Source organism: Bacillus rossius, chromosome 13 (genome assembly GCF_032445375.1).
Source record: "Bacillus rossius redtenbacheri isolate Brsri chromosome 13, Brsri_v3, whole genome shotgun sequence".
Lineage (NCBI taxonomy): Eukaryota > Metazoa > Arthropoda > Insecta > Phasmatodea > Bacillidae > Bacillus > Bacillus rossius.
Genome location: NC_086340.1, coordinates 12847235 through 12860925, shown reverse-complemented (window position 1 = coordinate 12860925; position 13691 = coordinate 12847235). Strand labels below are relative to the sequence as shown.

General features: G+C 38.6%; 1 protein-coding gene across 1 annotated transcript in view; it reads left to right on the top strand.

Moving 5' to 3' along the window:
- Positions 1-11648: 11648 nt before the first annotated feature.
- Positions 11649-13691, top strand: part of LOC134538255 (DNA replication factor Cdt1) — a 31273-nt gene continuing 29230 nt past the window's right edge. The window contains exon 1 of the mRNA XM_063379406.1: positions 11649-12177. Within this exon, the coding sequence (XP_063235476.1) occupies positions 11746-12177 (432 nt within the window). The 5' untranslated portion in view covers positions 11649-11745. The remainder of the gene's footprint in view (positions 12178-13691) is intronic.

Here is a 13691-nt window from a genome sequence, read left to right as displayed (position 1 = left end):
TTTATTTGATACGTATATTCAGCTGTCAAATCAGAAATGTCAGTTTCAGAACTGTCAAAATCCGTATACCTTATCCTAAATAGAGTGTACAGTTAATTGTTTACTATTTTATTGCATTGGGCTATAATAAAGCTATAACTATAGAAAATTTTAGTCTCGCTGCTTCTTTGTTCCATTTTGCCTGGCGTAAAACTATAGTACTTTTATTTATTTATTTATTTTTAGAATTGCAGGTAAAATCTTGTATTATGGCTTCACATAAGGGTAAAAATGGACAAATGCACTGGCAACACTGATTACTTGTCCAAAATTGGATGGTTCTCATAAGTAGCACTAATGGTCTACGTAACCATCTACCACTGTTGTTCTGTTAACAAATTTTTTGATCAACTTGGTGTGGTTATAAGTGTCCGTGGGAAAAAAAAATCATATGATGCTTTGCAAGTAACAGTTGGGAAATACGTGCCCATTGTAGGTATACCACTTTTGCGTAATTTTCAAATTTTAGACGAGTTACATGAGACACACTATACTAGTGCATGTCCCATAGTTTACCTCATTCATTTGCAGAGTAGTAAAGCTCATAATTAAATCATTCGAAACTCAGAGGTTTCATTACAAGTAAAGATTATCTTTTAAAGAAGGAAATATTTAATAAATAATGAACGAGACATAAAGCGGTAGGAGAGCTGGGTTTATAATATTTACGGGGGTAAATATCACCAGAGATTTTATGACAGACGTGTTGGTTGGTTGGTTGGTTTAGACAGACAGCAGCAGACAGACCACTCGCCTTCCATCAAGAAAGACCGGTTCGATTTTTGATGACGTCAAACCCAGTTTCTTTTTTGCAAATTGTTGCACTTCCTCCCCCCCCCCCCTCCCCCACCAACCCTTTTTTTTTTCAACAAAAATATTCCGTTGCACCTATTCGCCCTTCATCTGTCTTAATGATTATATTATACATACATAAGTATTGGGTATCCATTACTGTTTTTTTTACTTTCCTGTCATTTGATAAATTCACCTTGGATAATACATTGTAAATTTACGTACTACAAAGTAAAAATTCACGTAAACCTATGAGAAATTTACCAAATCATAGCAATTCTATTTTGTCACTTTTAATGGTATTTACTTTTCATTAAATAAAAGTTTTTTTTTACGTAACGTTTTTGTTATGTGTTGGAAGTTCTGCTGCCACATAGGTACTTTAAGAATAAAATCATACAATTTATTATTATTATTATTATTATTATTATTATTATTATGTCTTAGTTGTGCAAAACGTTTGACACATGTAATGTGTAAGCATATTTAATAGTAAATAAGCTAACTAATTTTGCTTTAGATGCCTGTTATACTAATTGAGTTCATTGTTATTTAAATCTTCCTTTAGTGTACCCTCAGGTGTACCTAAAGGTGGAACCATATCACCTGTGTTGTTTGATATATACGTTAACGACATAGTCAATGTACTTCAGTACCTACTCCAAAGTTTATCTCTATGCTTATGACTTAAAAGTCTACTCAACTGTAAGAATACAAATTATGTTGATACAAGGTGATATAAATAACGTAACAAAATTATGGATAGCTAAGAAAATAAAATGAACTATGATAAGATTAATGTATAATGTTGCAATTGTAAAAAAAATAACAATTATAGTACATCAAATTTTTTAAATTTACATCTGATGTAAAATTACACTTACACGCAGACTTCTCAGCGTTTGATACTAGAGATACGGTAAAAAAAAAAAAAAAAAAAAAAAAACAGAGGACGTTCAAAACGGAATTCATATCCAAGTCCTGCGGAATGTACGTACATTGTCTGCTTATAATTATTCGCCTTCCTCTGTATTTGTAACTCAGTTCTTTTTATAGCAGCAACATTCAATTAAGTTCCATTTTATTAAAGTTGGTGCCAAGTTAAATTATATTTCTTAAAGCCCTTCTGAATATTTTATTTAAATAAACTAGAAGTTCAAATATGAAACTACGGGTCCATTTCAGCTAAAACGAACAATTTAAAATCCATTCTTAGGGTTTTAATATATTATATATAAAAAAAGTGCGAATATGAATCTAATTGCCATAATGGGTAGTAAGTAAGTTATAATAGGAGTAACCTAAGTTTAAGTTTTATTTGATTCATAACTAGGAACCACCTTATATGTATGCTTATAAGTGAGTAAAGATATGTTTAAGTATTTTAAAGTGAAAATTTTTTACAAACGGTGGAGTTAGTCGAGGGGATGACGTCATTCAGAGCGTGACGACAAAGTAATGCATTTGAATATATATACTGTATAGAAGTCGCGAGTGGATAGGATTTACTCTACGTTTTTCAGAAGCGTATGATGAGCAGCTTAGGAACTTCACCGCTGCAGTGCGCTTCCGTAACGCCCTGTATCGTCTTAGTTGTTATTTACTCGTTAGAGCGCAGCTCTGTCCCCCGCTGTCATTCCCCGCATCCCACACCTATCATTCACTGCAGCTCAAGGTCGTTCAGCGGGAGGAGGAAGGGGTGTTTGAAGAGTTCGACACTTGTCCGCTAGGGACCACTACCAGTCGATGCCCTAGAGATGGTGGCGATTGCGGCGGTGAATTAACCAACTACCTCAAAACCGTATTAGAAATTTTAACCTGGGCTGGCGACTTCTATACAGTATATATATATATATATTCAAAGGTAATGCCTAGAGGGAAATGAGAAGTACAACTTTTAGGAGTGGAGCACTCGATGGTGAAGAAGGAGGAGGGGTGTCAGGAATATGGTGATCCGGTGGTATTTTTGCATTTTAGCACACTTGCATACATTCTTATACATTAATACCTCTATCTGTGAAGTTTCACCCCAAATGCGCATGGCAGCCAAGCACCTATATTTTTGACGTGACAACGTCTAATAAATCGATGAACGCCGGCTGCACGCACGAAAAAGTGTCCCGTTACGCACATTGTTCCGTTACGCTGTGTCCCGTTACGCTCATTGTACGCTTGCGCCGCATCTATCTCTCTTCCACTCGACTGTTAATAAAGTGAAGTGAAAAGTTAATGTGGTTTTCAATGCTTATTACAACAACAATTTCGGCAATAAAGGTTAATTATTCTTGCATTTTAAAAATCTGATTATTAGTATAATTTCAAGTATTTATTCTTTTATTATTAAAATAAAAATGATTTTATTTATAAAAGTATGCAATCATTTCATCAATGTTTTGTTATGACGTCACGTTAAACTATCGTCCGTAAACCGACTTTACAGACAACCAATTTTTTTTTTAACAAATTTTGTAACTTGCTTCGGTATGAACACATGGCTTGGAACGAGCGTTAGATTTCGTGCCATTGTTTTAACAGTGGTATTTGAGTCAATGTTCGGGGCGAATGGTGAATATATGTTACATAATTTGTGAGGAAAATTAAAGGTATCCGGCATGGCATTCAGGGAGCACAAAAAAAAAATATGCTGAGACTAATTGCACCAATTTTTAGCATAGATATGTCACGGTGCATCAGGAAAAACTAAGTTAAATTGAGTTAGCGAATTTATACAAAAGTAAAAAAAGATTTGGTTTACATGTTAAAGTCATTTTATAATGGCATTATTTTAATAAATATTCCTCAATATAATCACCGAGCTTCAGGAGCAATTATAACAATATTATTTTCATTGAAACTTACTACAGGTTAGCATGTTCTTTTATTTACGCCATTTCACTGTCTTCTGTTACTGCTAAGTCTGCCTGTTAGGCCTCTTTTACAATGATATGGAAGCGGAAACAGATCATGTAAATGGAGATGGATCTCATGGAATTAATTATAACTACATTGGCAAGCGTGAGGACATGGACCCATACGGATTAGTTCGGCAATACTCATCTCTTCCATCTACTTTACTCTGTGTGAACAATAGATTCCGAGTTATTGTTAACAGTGGTCGCTATGTTTGTTTAAATTTTAAATATGTGAAAAATGTGATGGCATCCGTAGGTTCTCTTCCGATCGCACAGGCTGCTAAGGCACTTCGCTGCCTCGGCCTGGCATGTGCAATCAGAACGCGCCCCAGTGCAGTGTAGAGCGAGATTGCAGTACTACGAACATCAGCCGCCCCGACACATCGATTGCCATCCGAGTGGCAATCGACCAGTGTTGCACCTCATATATATATTGTTGTTTTATTCACTAAGCAATTGTTAGAAAATGTTTTTACAGTAAAGGACACTAATTAGTGAAGTAACTTAATTATGACTTTAGCATGATTAGGCTGAGGGCATGGCTCGAATTATGTTTTACACATGGCTTGTTTTCGTAGGAAGTGAAGCCAGGGTAGCACGCAGAAGCCATGGTCTCGGGCAGTTAGTCAGCACCCATCTCACAAACCAGATGCATATCACCCCGTGGGACCCATAAACCATTATGTCTATTGATACATTCACTGCAATAGCGTAAGTTACTGATCCTTGTACATATGGCCCCATTGATATCCTGCACAGCCAGTCTGAACTCACAGGCCGCGTAGCTTAAATATGTGTGCCCTTTTAATGGAACAATTTCTTCATTTTAGTTAATTTAATATTTTATTTTGGGCGTGGGTCACGTCCCAGACAGCAACTAACATTTCCTAGTCATCACGACGGTGTTTCCAGCTTCACCTATGCAGGACAGCCGATTAGACGAAATGCGTACCTATGCATTTACAATCAAAACACCTAAGAATTATACACTTAAATTGTACACCGATGAGCACATGGTTAAGCATTACCGTAAAACAGGGCGAACTGACACAGTTTCAAAATTTGAAATGCAAATGCAAATGTAGCACCTAATCTTATTCCCTAGGGATTTAGTACTATGTAATACCTATTTAAGATGACTCCTTTAATTAATTACTCATGTAATTAATTTCTAAATTTTATTTCCCATTTTAAGTTTTTTAAAAATAAAAACTGCATGTATCAGTTCACCCCAGCAATGTGGGTGAACTGATACAAGGTATAAATTTCAATGAGTATCAATTTGTAAGGCTGTTGGGGTGAACTGAGACACATTTTAAGTTTAATTTTTTTTGAACTTATGTATGGGTAAATTTTTTTGTACGTAAAACATCAAATTATGACATCATAAATTTATGCAGAGTAACACGAATGGATTTTAAGAAATGATTTTTTTACAAAATTAACAATCGTATTTCATTTGCCTAAATAGAATGTTAATATATGCTAAAAAATTACTTTATATCCTTAGTTTTCAAATAAAAAAATCTTTAGAAAAACGATGTCCATAACGGAGAACAACAGGCTGAGGAAGACGACACAGCACTTCATGGGGGTAGACTACACTACATTCCTTGATTTCAGGCCGAATGAAAATATCTTTGTGGCACCTAATAAGGTTTCAAAAAACTCACTTCTACTGTCCTTGAACTCGCATCACTATTTTCCACTATATTCATCACTTGTGCTGCATAGAGTTTCTTCTTTCTTGTAATTTGGTACTTCAGTTGTACAACCACGAAATCACCCGAGATTAAGGTCTGATAGTTACATGAATCTTCTGGTTCTGTTTCCGTTTCTTTATTTCCCTCCTTAGAAGTAGAGACATGGCTGGCATCAGGATCTTCTTCATTTTCATTACTACTTTGATCACTGCCGCACTGGATGAAATTTCAGACCTCCCTGATGTCGATTCATTCTCACCAACATTCTGGACACTTTCCTGCTTCAACTTGCAGTTTGTCTTTTCGACAAGTTCTTGATCTTGGTTTCTGTTTACCATATCGTAATTCTCTCAATACGCCTAACACACTGTCATTCATGCTCTCTTCTACAGGATTTGCATCAACCCCTTTTTTGGGCAATTAGTCAAAATTTCCTGGCGGTTCACCAGAACAATTTCCGTTTTCCTAAATTCACTCTTTATATTTTCTTCACATTTATCTTTCAGTACTTCAATAAGCTTTTACAACATTGGCGGGAAATGAATTTTACTTAGTGAGCCTCGGTTTCCTTGATTTCTCTATCTTTGTAAGAGTGACCGCCATTTAAATTTGAGTGGTCTGAAAAATGCCACATCAAGTGGCTGAGCTAAGTGAAATTGAATGTTTTGGGAGGATTGTGAAGGTAATGTTATTTTCACAGCAAGATGCAATGACAGCTTCCGAAAAATGACTTGATAAATTGTCCCCAATAATAATCTGTGATTCTGGTTGTTTTTCTAAAAAAGGAAGAGCTATAGAAAAATACCAATCTTAAAAATGTTGGTACTTTTCTAATGTCTCTCGGTATGTAAGATTCCCATTCTGGACCTCATTAACTGATTTGTTTAAGTCATCTATGCTAATAACTTTCATTGGTTTTGTGCCGGGAGGCCTTTTGTAATATCTAGGTATCTTATTTGGTCCTGAAAATATAAATGCAATGACATTTTAATCAATTTTAAGTTGACGGGGTGAACTGATACATGTATGACTTCACCCCAGCTCAGGCATTAAATGTTTAAAAAATAAAATATTATTTAGTAGCTTTTAATGTAAAAATAACAATAATCAGACATTAACAGAAAATATATGGCTTACATAACTATTTACATAAGTCCAGATCAATCAATGTATTGGAACCTACTTTGGCAAATAAAGTTTCCAGACCCTCAAAATATGTTTACTCAAACCTCAAAAGCCAAGTCTCGATATTGAACAATAAAAATGGCAGGAAATTTCAGCTGAATCACTCAGCTGATAGCTTGGATGATGAGGGTTACAAAAATATAAGAGTGACCAACATTCAACTTATTTTTGTATTTATGTAAAGACATAATAAATCAAATAAATGTATTTTGTTTCACATCACCCCAGTGTATCAGTTCACCCCGTTTTACGGTACTGCGAATTTCCAATCTATGACTAACTTACTGGTGATTCATTACAGCCAATGAATATGAGCGAGAAAGTAGCCATATTATATGATCTTAATTTTGTAATTTTATCCATGGTGAAATTGGTTCTGTTGAGTGGCATATAAAGGAATTATTTTCTAGTAGTATAAAGGAGGGAGAAATTATAAAAATAATAAGTAAATAATTAAAATTTGAACACGTGTAATCCAAAAAAATGTACATTACTATTGACACTAATACACTGCCATATTGGCCTACAAAAGAGTCATAGGAGACATGGCTTCTCACACAGTAACATTTAGTCTTCACTGATATTTCGAAATTTTTTTCTAAACATTGAGGGGAGGGATATATCCCCCCAAGGCCCAAACCACTCCTTGTGTCCACCACTAGTTATGTACCGACTTGAAATATCAGACATATAGCTACGATTGAAGCTAAAAATTTCATTATTTCAGCTCATATCTTAGCATTTGTACTCAAATCAGAATTACAAATATTAAACATTAATATAGAAGAACTATTTCATGTACGCATGGGGAATAAAAAGGAAAAGGTTAAATTCGATGTAGGTAGTATATATACCAGAGCGACTGAAACAGTGTGACGCCACTCCCACTGCCTGTTTAAGTTTTTGAGTAATTATTAATCTGAAAATGATCTCAGGGGGCAAAAACGGGGATTCGGCCTCGTGGCTGCAGGCAGGAGTGTGTCGCGGTTTGAAAACTACCCGGGCTGTTTAGGCCACCCAGGATGCCTTGGAAATAAACGGTAAACTGATTAAAAAGACACTGCACTTTATTAAGACCGTTACAACTGCTTGTCCAATGCTGGCCGCGTCTGTTGTCTGACCGTCGCTGCACGAGAGATTCTATACGTTGACGATGCGCGCGAACAGGATAGATGGCAAAATTGTATGTAATGATATGTCCTGTGGCCGTTACCGACGTGAAGGATGCGGCAAGCTATCGCGGAGCTGATAGGCTGCAACGATCTATGCAGTGAATGACGTTCACATGTAACACAGCACTATAATTAAATGTTCGTAAAGGTATTTGCAATCTAACCTGCTACAAGATGCGAATGCTTCGAAATGTACGTAAGCCCGGCTAGATGAGAACATATATGAGACACAGTCACTTATTACAGTTTCACATAGTTATTACTCGGTTAGATTGCAAGAGGTATATTATACAGTTAAATAAGATAAATTGAAAACACGTAGATTAAAGAGTTAGTACATGACACACGAGGCTTGCTAGGAGCTCTTGATGAATAATGATTCGCTGGCTTCGAAGCCTGGAAACTGCGTATGACTCAAAGTTTGCTGTCCGAATGCTCAGGACGTGAAAATTGCGTAGTATGTTAAATATCCCTGTTGGGATTAAATGAATTAAGTTGACGACAGTCGTCGTACCCTCCCAGTTGCAGAGGCCGTACCTGGCCACCGACATCGGCCTGAGGGAGTCTGTCCTCCCAGTGCACCATCTGTGTAGTGGGCTTCTTTAGTGTTACAAATAATTCCGCTTTATGTATTTTTCAAATGGTCGCGAACCTCAATAAGTGTGTAAATAATGTAATCGTAATTTATTAATTCTTGTGTAAATTTACTTTTGATTAATGTCTCGTCAAGTGTGTAAATGATCTTGTAATTTTCTCAAATGTTTCGCAGTGCTAGTATGTAATCACAGCCTGGCGCATCGCGAGAGGGGGGCCTCTCCCACGGCCCGCTGGCGGGCGGGGAAGGGCAGTGTTGCTCAGGGCTCGTTCAGGGACAGACGTGCACGCCGCTCCGCGCTGATCGCGAGGCGCATCTTCCGATCTCGTGGTCCGGCGACAGTGCCACTGCACGAGTTGTCGCGGCAGCTGAGCTGCATCCGCCGAGTCGCTCACCCGGTTGAGTTCACGAGTTACGAGTTACGTCATCAGTCGAACGTCCTAGAATGCGTAAGCGTAGTCACGAACCGCCGAACCTTCGCCGTCATTACGAGACTTTTTACGTAACGGACCGCGCACGTATCACGCGTCTTTGTGGAGCGATTTTTAATCGGGGACATTGTTACGTGGGGAAATTTGCAGTCAATGTCGGGACGTGCTAACGGACAGGATGGTCTTCCGGGAGTCCGGGTCGTCGTGGGAAGGGCGCTCGTTCCGCGATGGATCCGCCAGGCTGCGGCAGGCTCTCAAAACTACAATAAAAGGGGCTCGTAGAACTGTTAACATCGAGTTATCCTTGGTACCGCCTACCATTCTTCCTCCTCACCTTACTCTCCCTCCAGGTCCCGTATTTCCCGGTCCCGGCCACGTCGGCCTGGACCCACACCTCACCGACGAGAGCAGAACAGGCACAACAGGACTATTACGTAAACGGGGAATCAGGGACCAGAAGCCGAGGGATGTCAAAGTTAAGAGCCGGACGAAAAGATGTACAACTGAGTGAAGTCGGGCGCAGAGCTAATGAAAAGGATTTGAAGAAACTTACAACTATTGCGATGACCTGGACGTGGCGCAAAATCTGTAGGCTCTGCGTTCGCGGAGCTCCCGACCCCTGTGAGCTCCCGACAGCAACTAGCGCGAGGCCGCCGCGCGACCTCGCGCCAAGACACATGAAGCGCGGGAAAACAGCTCCGACCAGTTTTGGACTTAAGTGATATATATGACATTACATGATTATTTAACAATTGTACATCATTTTAACATTATTACAGTATCTTTTAATTGTTATTAATTTGGTTGTTTTGACGACAGTCGTCGTACCCTCCCAGATGCAGAGGCCGTACCTGGCCACCGAGGCGGGCCTGAGGGAGTCTGTTTCCCCAGTGAACCATCAGTCTAGTGCATCGGCCAGGTACGCACCTGCGTGCGCCCTAGCATGCCAGTGGGCCACTGTTAGTGTGTAAATAATTCTGTGTTGTATATATTTTTCAAATGGTCGTGAATTTTAATAAGTGTGTAAATAATGTGACCGTAATGTATTAATTATTGTGTAAATAATCTTGTAATTTTCGCAAATGTCTCGCAGTGTTAATATGTAATCGCGGCCTGGCGCTCGTCCGCGTCGCGAGGGGTGGCGCTCTCCCACGCCGACCGATTTCTCCTCCCCTCCCCCGCAGCCCGCGCGCGACGGCCCGCGGGCGGGCAGGGAAGGGCAGTGTTGCTCAGGACTCGTTCAGCGGCAGACGTGCACGCCGCTCCGCGCCGATCGCGAGGCGCGTCTACCGAGCTCGCGGTCCGGCAACAGCGCCACTGTACGGGTTTTTGCGGCAGCTGAGCTGCCTTCGCTGTGCCGCTCACACGATTGAGCGTACGAGTTACGAGTTACGAGTTACGTCACGAGTCGAACATCATAGGACACGTAAGCATAGTTACGCACCGCCGAACCTTCGCCGTCGTTACGAGTCTGTTACGTAAAGAACCGCGCACGTGTCACGCGCCTTTGTGGAGCAACTTGCAATCAGGAACTTTGTTACGTGGGAGGATTTCTAGTTCGTGTCGAGACGAGTTGGTTGCACGAGACGATCTTCGGGAGTCCGGGTCTTCGTGGGAAGGGCGCTCATCCCGCGACGGATCCGCCAGGCCGCGGCAGGCTCTCAGGATTACAATAAAAGGGGCTCGTGGAACTGTTAACATCGAGTGGTCCTTTAAAAAACTGCCTATCATTCTTCCTCATCACCTCTCCCTCCCTCCAGGTCCCGTATTCCCCGGTCCCGGCCACGTTGGCCTGGACCCACAACTCTCCGACGAGAGCAGTACGGGCACAACAGGAATTTCTAGTAAACGGGGAAATAGGGACCAGAAGCCGAGGGATTTCAGTTTTAAAGATAAGTATTAATGATTTTAATTTAGCGCATTGCCACACCCAGCCGGGCGCTGTAATCGACTTGGTGTTCGTTGCGGTGCATTTTCACTCATTCGGCGGACATCACGCTCGGACGTGTTCGATGCACTTAAGAGTAAGTGTAGTTGGGACGTAACGGCCTGTGCGATCTAGAGGGAGCACCGGCGGTTGGCGTCAAGTGATAAAACGGTTATGGTTCCCTACGAGACGATGCATCCAACCCGGATCGTGGCCTGATGATGACTGCCTGAGGAGGGGCAGTGTGAGGAAAGAAAACAACACCATCTTGGGCCAAACCCACAAAATAAATTATATAAATACAGTTACATACGTTGAACTTACATACTAAAAATATTACACTTCAATTGAATAAATTACTTAAGTGGAAAACACATTGCTGAAGGTTTACAAATGCTGTTATTATTTTAATTAAAAAGCAGTATAAAATTATTAGACAAAACAGAGAATGTCTGTTACCTACTCTAACTAATCTGTTTAAATAAAACACACAAAATAAATTTAAAATCATTAAGCAATTTGCATTACTTTAGGAATCGAAAGGAGAATTAAGGGCATACAACACATGGCACTGATAATTACTTGTGTATTGGCAATTGTTTGGATTATTTGGAGGGCGCTTTCCGCCAGCGGTAAATAGTACTGGTGTGGTGCGGACAGTTCTTTACTGCCACAGGAGATACGTCACAGTCAATATCTTAAGTTACCTTTATTACTTTTTTTACAATCAAAATCCCACATTTAGGGAACAATCATTTCAGATTTTCGTTTCCAAATAGAATTTAAATTTTTAAAAATTATTTGTCATAGAAAATTGTTTATGTAAGCTTTAACGTTTTTCTGGCCGTTATACATGGTGTTGACCGCCCAGATAAAAAAAAAGTTATATTTTGGCGCGGTTTTGTCTCGGGTGAGCGAAATCTTGGAGCTTTGTTTGTAAAGGTCTTAAAAGTGGATGTAGTTGTTTTTCTTCGCAAATTCACATCAGTATGTCGCAGGTTACGATTACAAATTTCTTTAGCAAACGGAAAAGACATGTAGATGATATAAAATCTCGTTCAAAAGTTCTTGTTTTAGAACGTGAATTGTCTGCAACATACGCCGTAAAAACAGAACTCCTTGAGAAAACTTCTTCTCAAAGTGATGCATTGTTGATTGATTCAGAAAAATTAATACCTAGCCACAAATCAAAAGAAAAATTGCAGAGTAGTAGAGTGTTCTCAGGCAAAAAGAAAGTTCGTTTTGATGAATCAAAAAACACCGCCAGAGCGAATAATTTTCAGAAGAGAAGTGGGAGTAACTCAAAATCACCAAAGTATGACATTAGAAAATCATTTCAAACTGTTTCGACTAAAATTCATTGTGGCTCGAATGATGGAGATTGTAACACCGGGCTAGAAGATAATCAACTGGAGGAAATTGTAAGTAACAATTTTTTGTAATTAGGCTTGTTACTAATACCTAACCTAATAATTGTAAAGTTTGAGGGTCTTAAAATGGTGGCAGGAATTATGTTTTCGCCCTTCTAAGGTTTGTCAATGTGTTGCAATGGTGCATTTTTGTTATAGAATATTTTTCGGTAAATCTGTATTGTACGGATTAGCGCCAAAAAAAATCGTACAAATATGAAATAACTTTCATTATATGCTATCTTACGTCCTCTTTTCAGAACCGCCTGCGGAGATAAAAAATTCCAATTACTTTTGGAGATATCGAATTTTTTAATATTCATTTTTTGGCAATTTTTTTAAAAAAAAAATTTAAAAATCCGAAAATACCTTTATTCTGTGCTCTTTAACTTCCTCTTTTCATTAAACCCGGCGGAGATCAGAAATTCCAAATACTTTAGGAGATATGGAATTTTTTAATTTTCATGTTGTGCACTGATGCGGCGTTGAGAGGGAAGCCTACGATTCACACATCCTTCTGGACATACCCGAATACTCACGTTGGCAAGCCTTCACTTTTCTTGAAATTAGCAAGAAGTAATTAAAAATACTTTAAAACATTGTGGATGGTTGGTTATATTAGGTAAGTATAGCTACATTAAAAAAACTGTAAAATCATTTTATGGTTGCTTAGCAAATAACTTTTTAATATGTAGCTATCCAGCGCTAGGAAACCGTTTACATGATTTTACAGTATTTTTAATGTAGCTATCCTAACCAAATCAACCATCCACAATGTTAAGAAGTATTTATAATGTAGCTAACATAACCTAATTGACCATTAGTTTTCATGAGTTGCATATTTATTTACAATAAACAAAAAAAAAAAAAACCGAAGATGCACGATCGGGCGTTCGCCTCTCGTCTGTTGAAAGAAGGCTAGCCAACGTGAGTATTCGGGTATGTCCAGAAAGATGAGTGAATCGTAGGCTTCCCGCGTTCACCATTGTTGCTTGTTTACAGTATGATTTTTTTTTCTTTTTTTTTCCGCGACGTAGTTGAACGACTACATCACGTAAAATGAAAATTACGTGAGTTCCTACTGTTCATCCTTTTTCCCGGTTTGTTAGGTCAGGTCAGCTACATTATAAATACTTTAAAACTAAACAACTATTAAAAATAAATTTTATTATTTTTAATGTCCGTTCAGTTTCAAAGTATTTATACTGTAGCTGACCTGACCTAATCTACCTTTGTCCCGTTTTGTTAGGTCAGGTCAGTTACATTATAAATACTTAAAACTATACAAGTAAAATTAATTGATATTATTTTTAATTTCCGTTTATTTTGAAGTATTTATCATGTAACTAACCTTACCTAATGGAAAATTTCTGTTATTTAGGCATTCACGCACACACGGCAAAATATAAAATGGCGTCTGTTGAATGATTACATAGGGCTTGTATTGCAAAATAAGAACGGTGATATCTCCAAAAGTAATTGGAATTTTTAATCTCCGCAGGCGGTTTTGAAAAGAGGACGTAAAA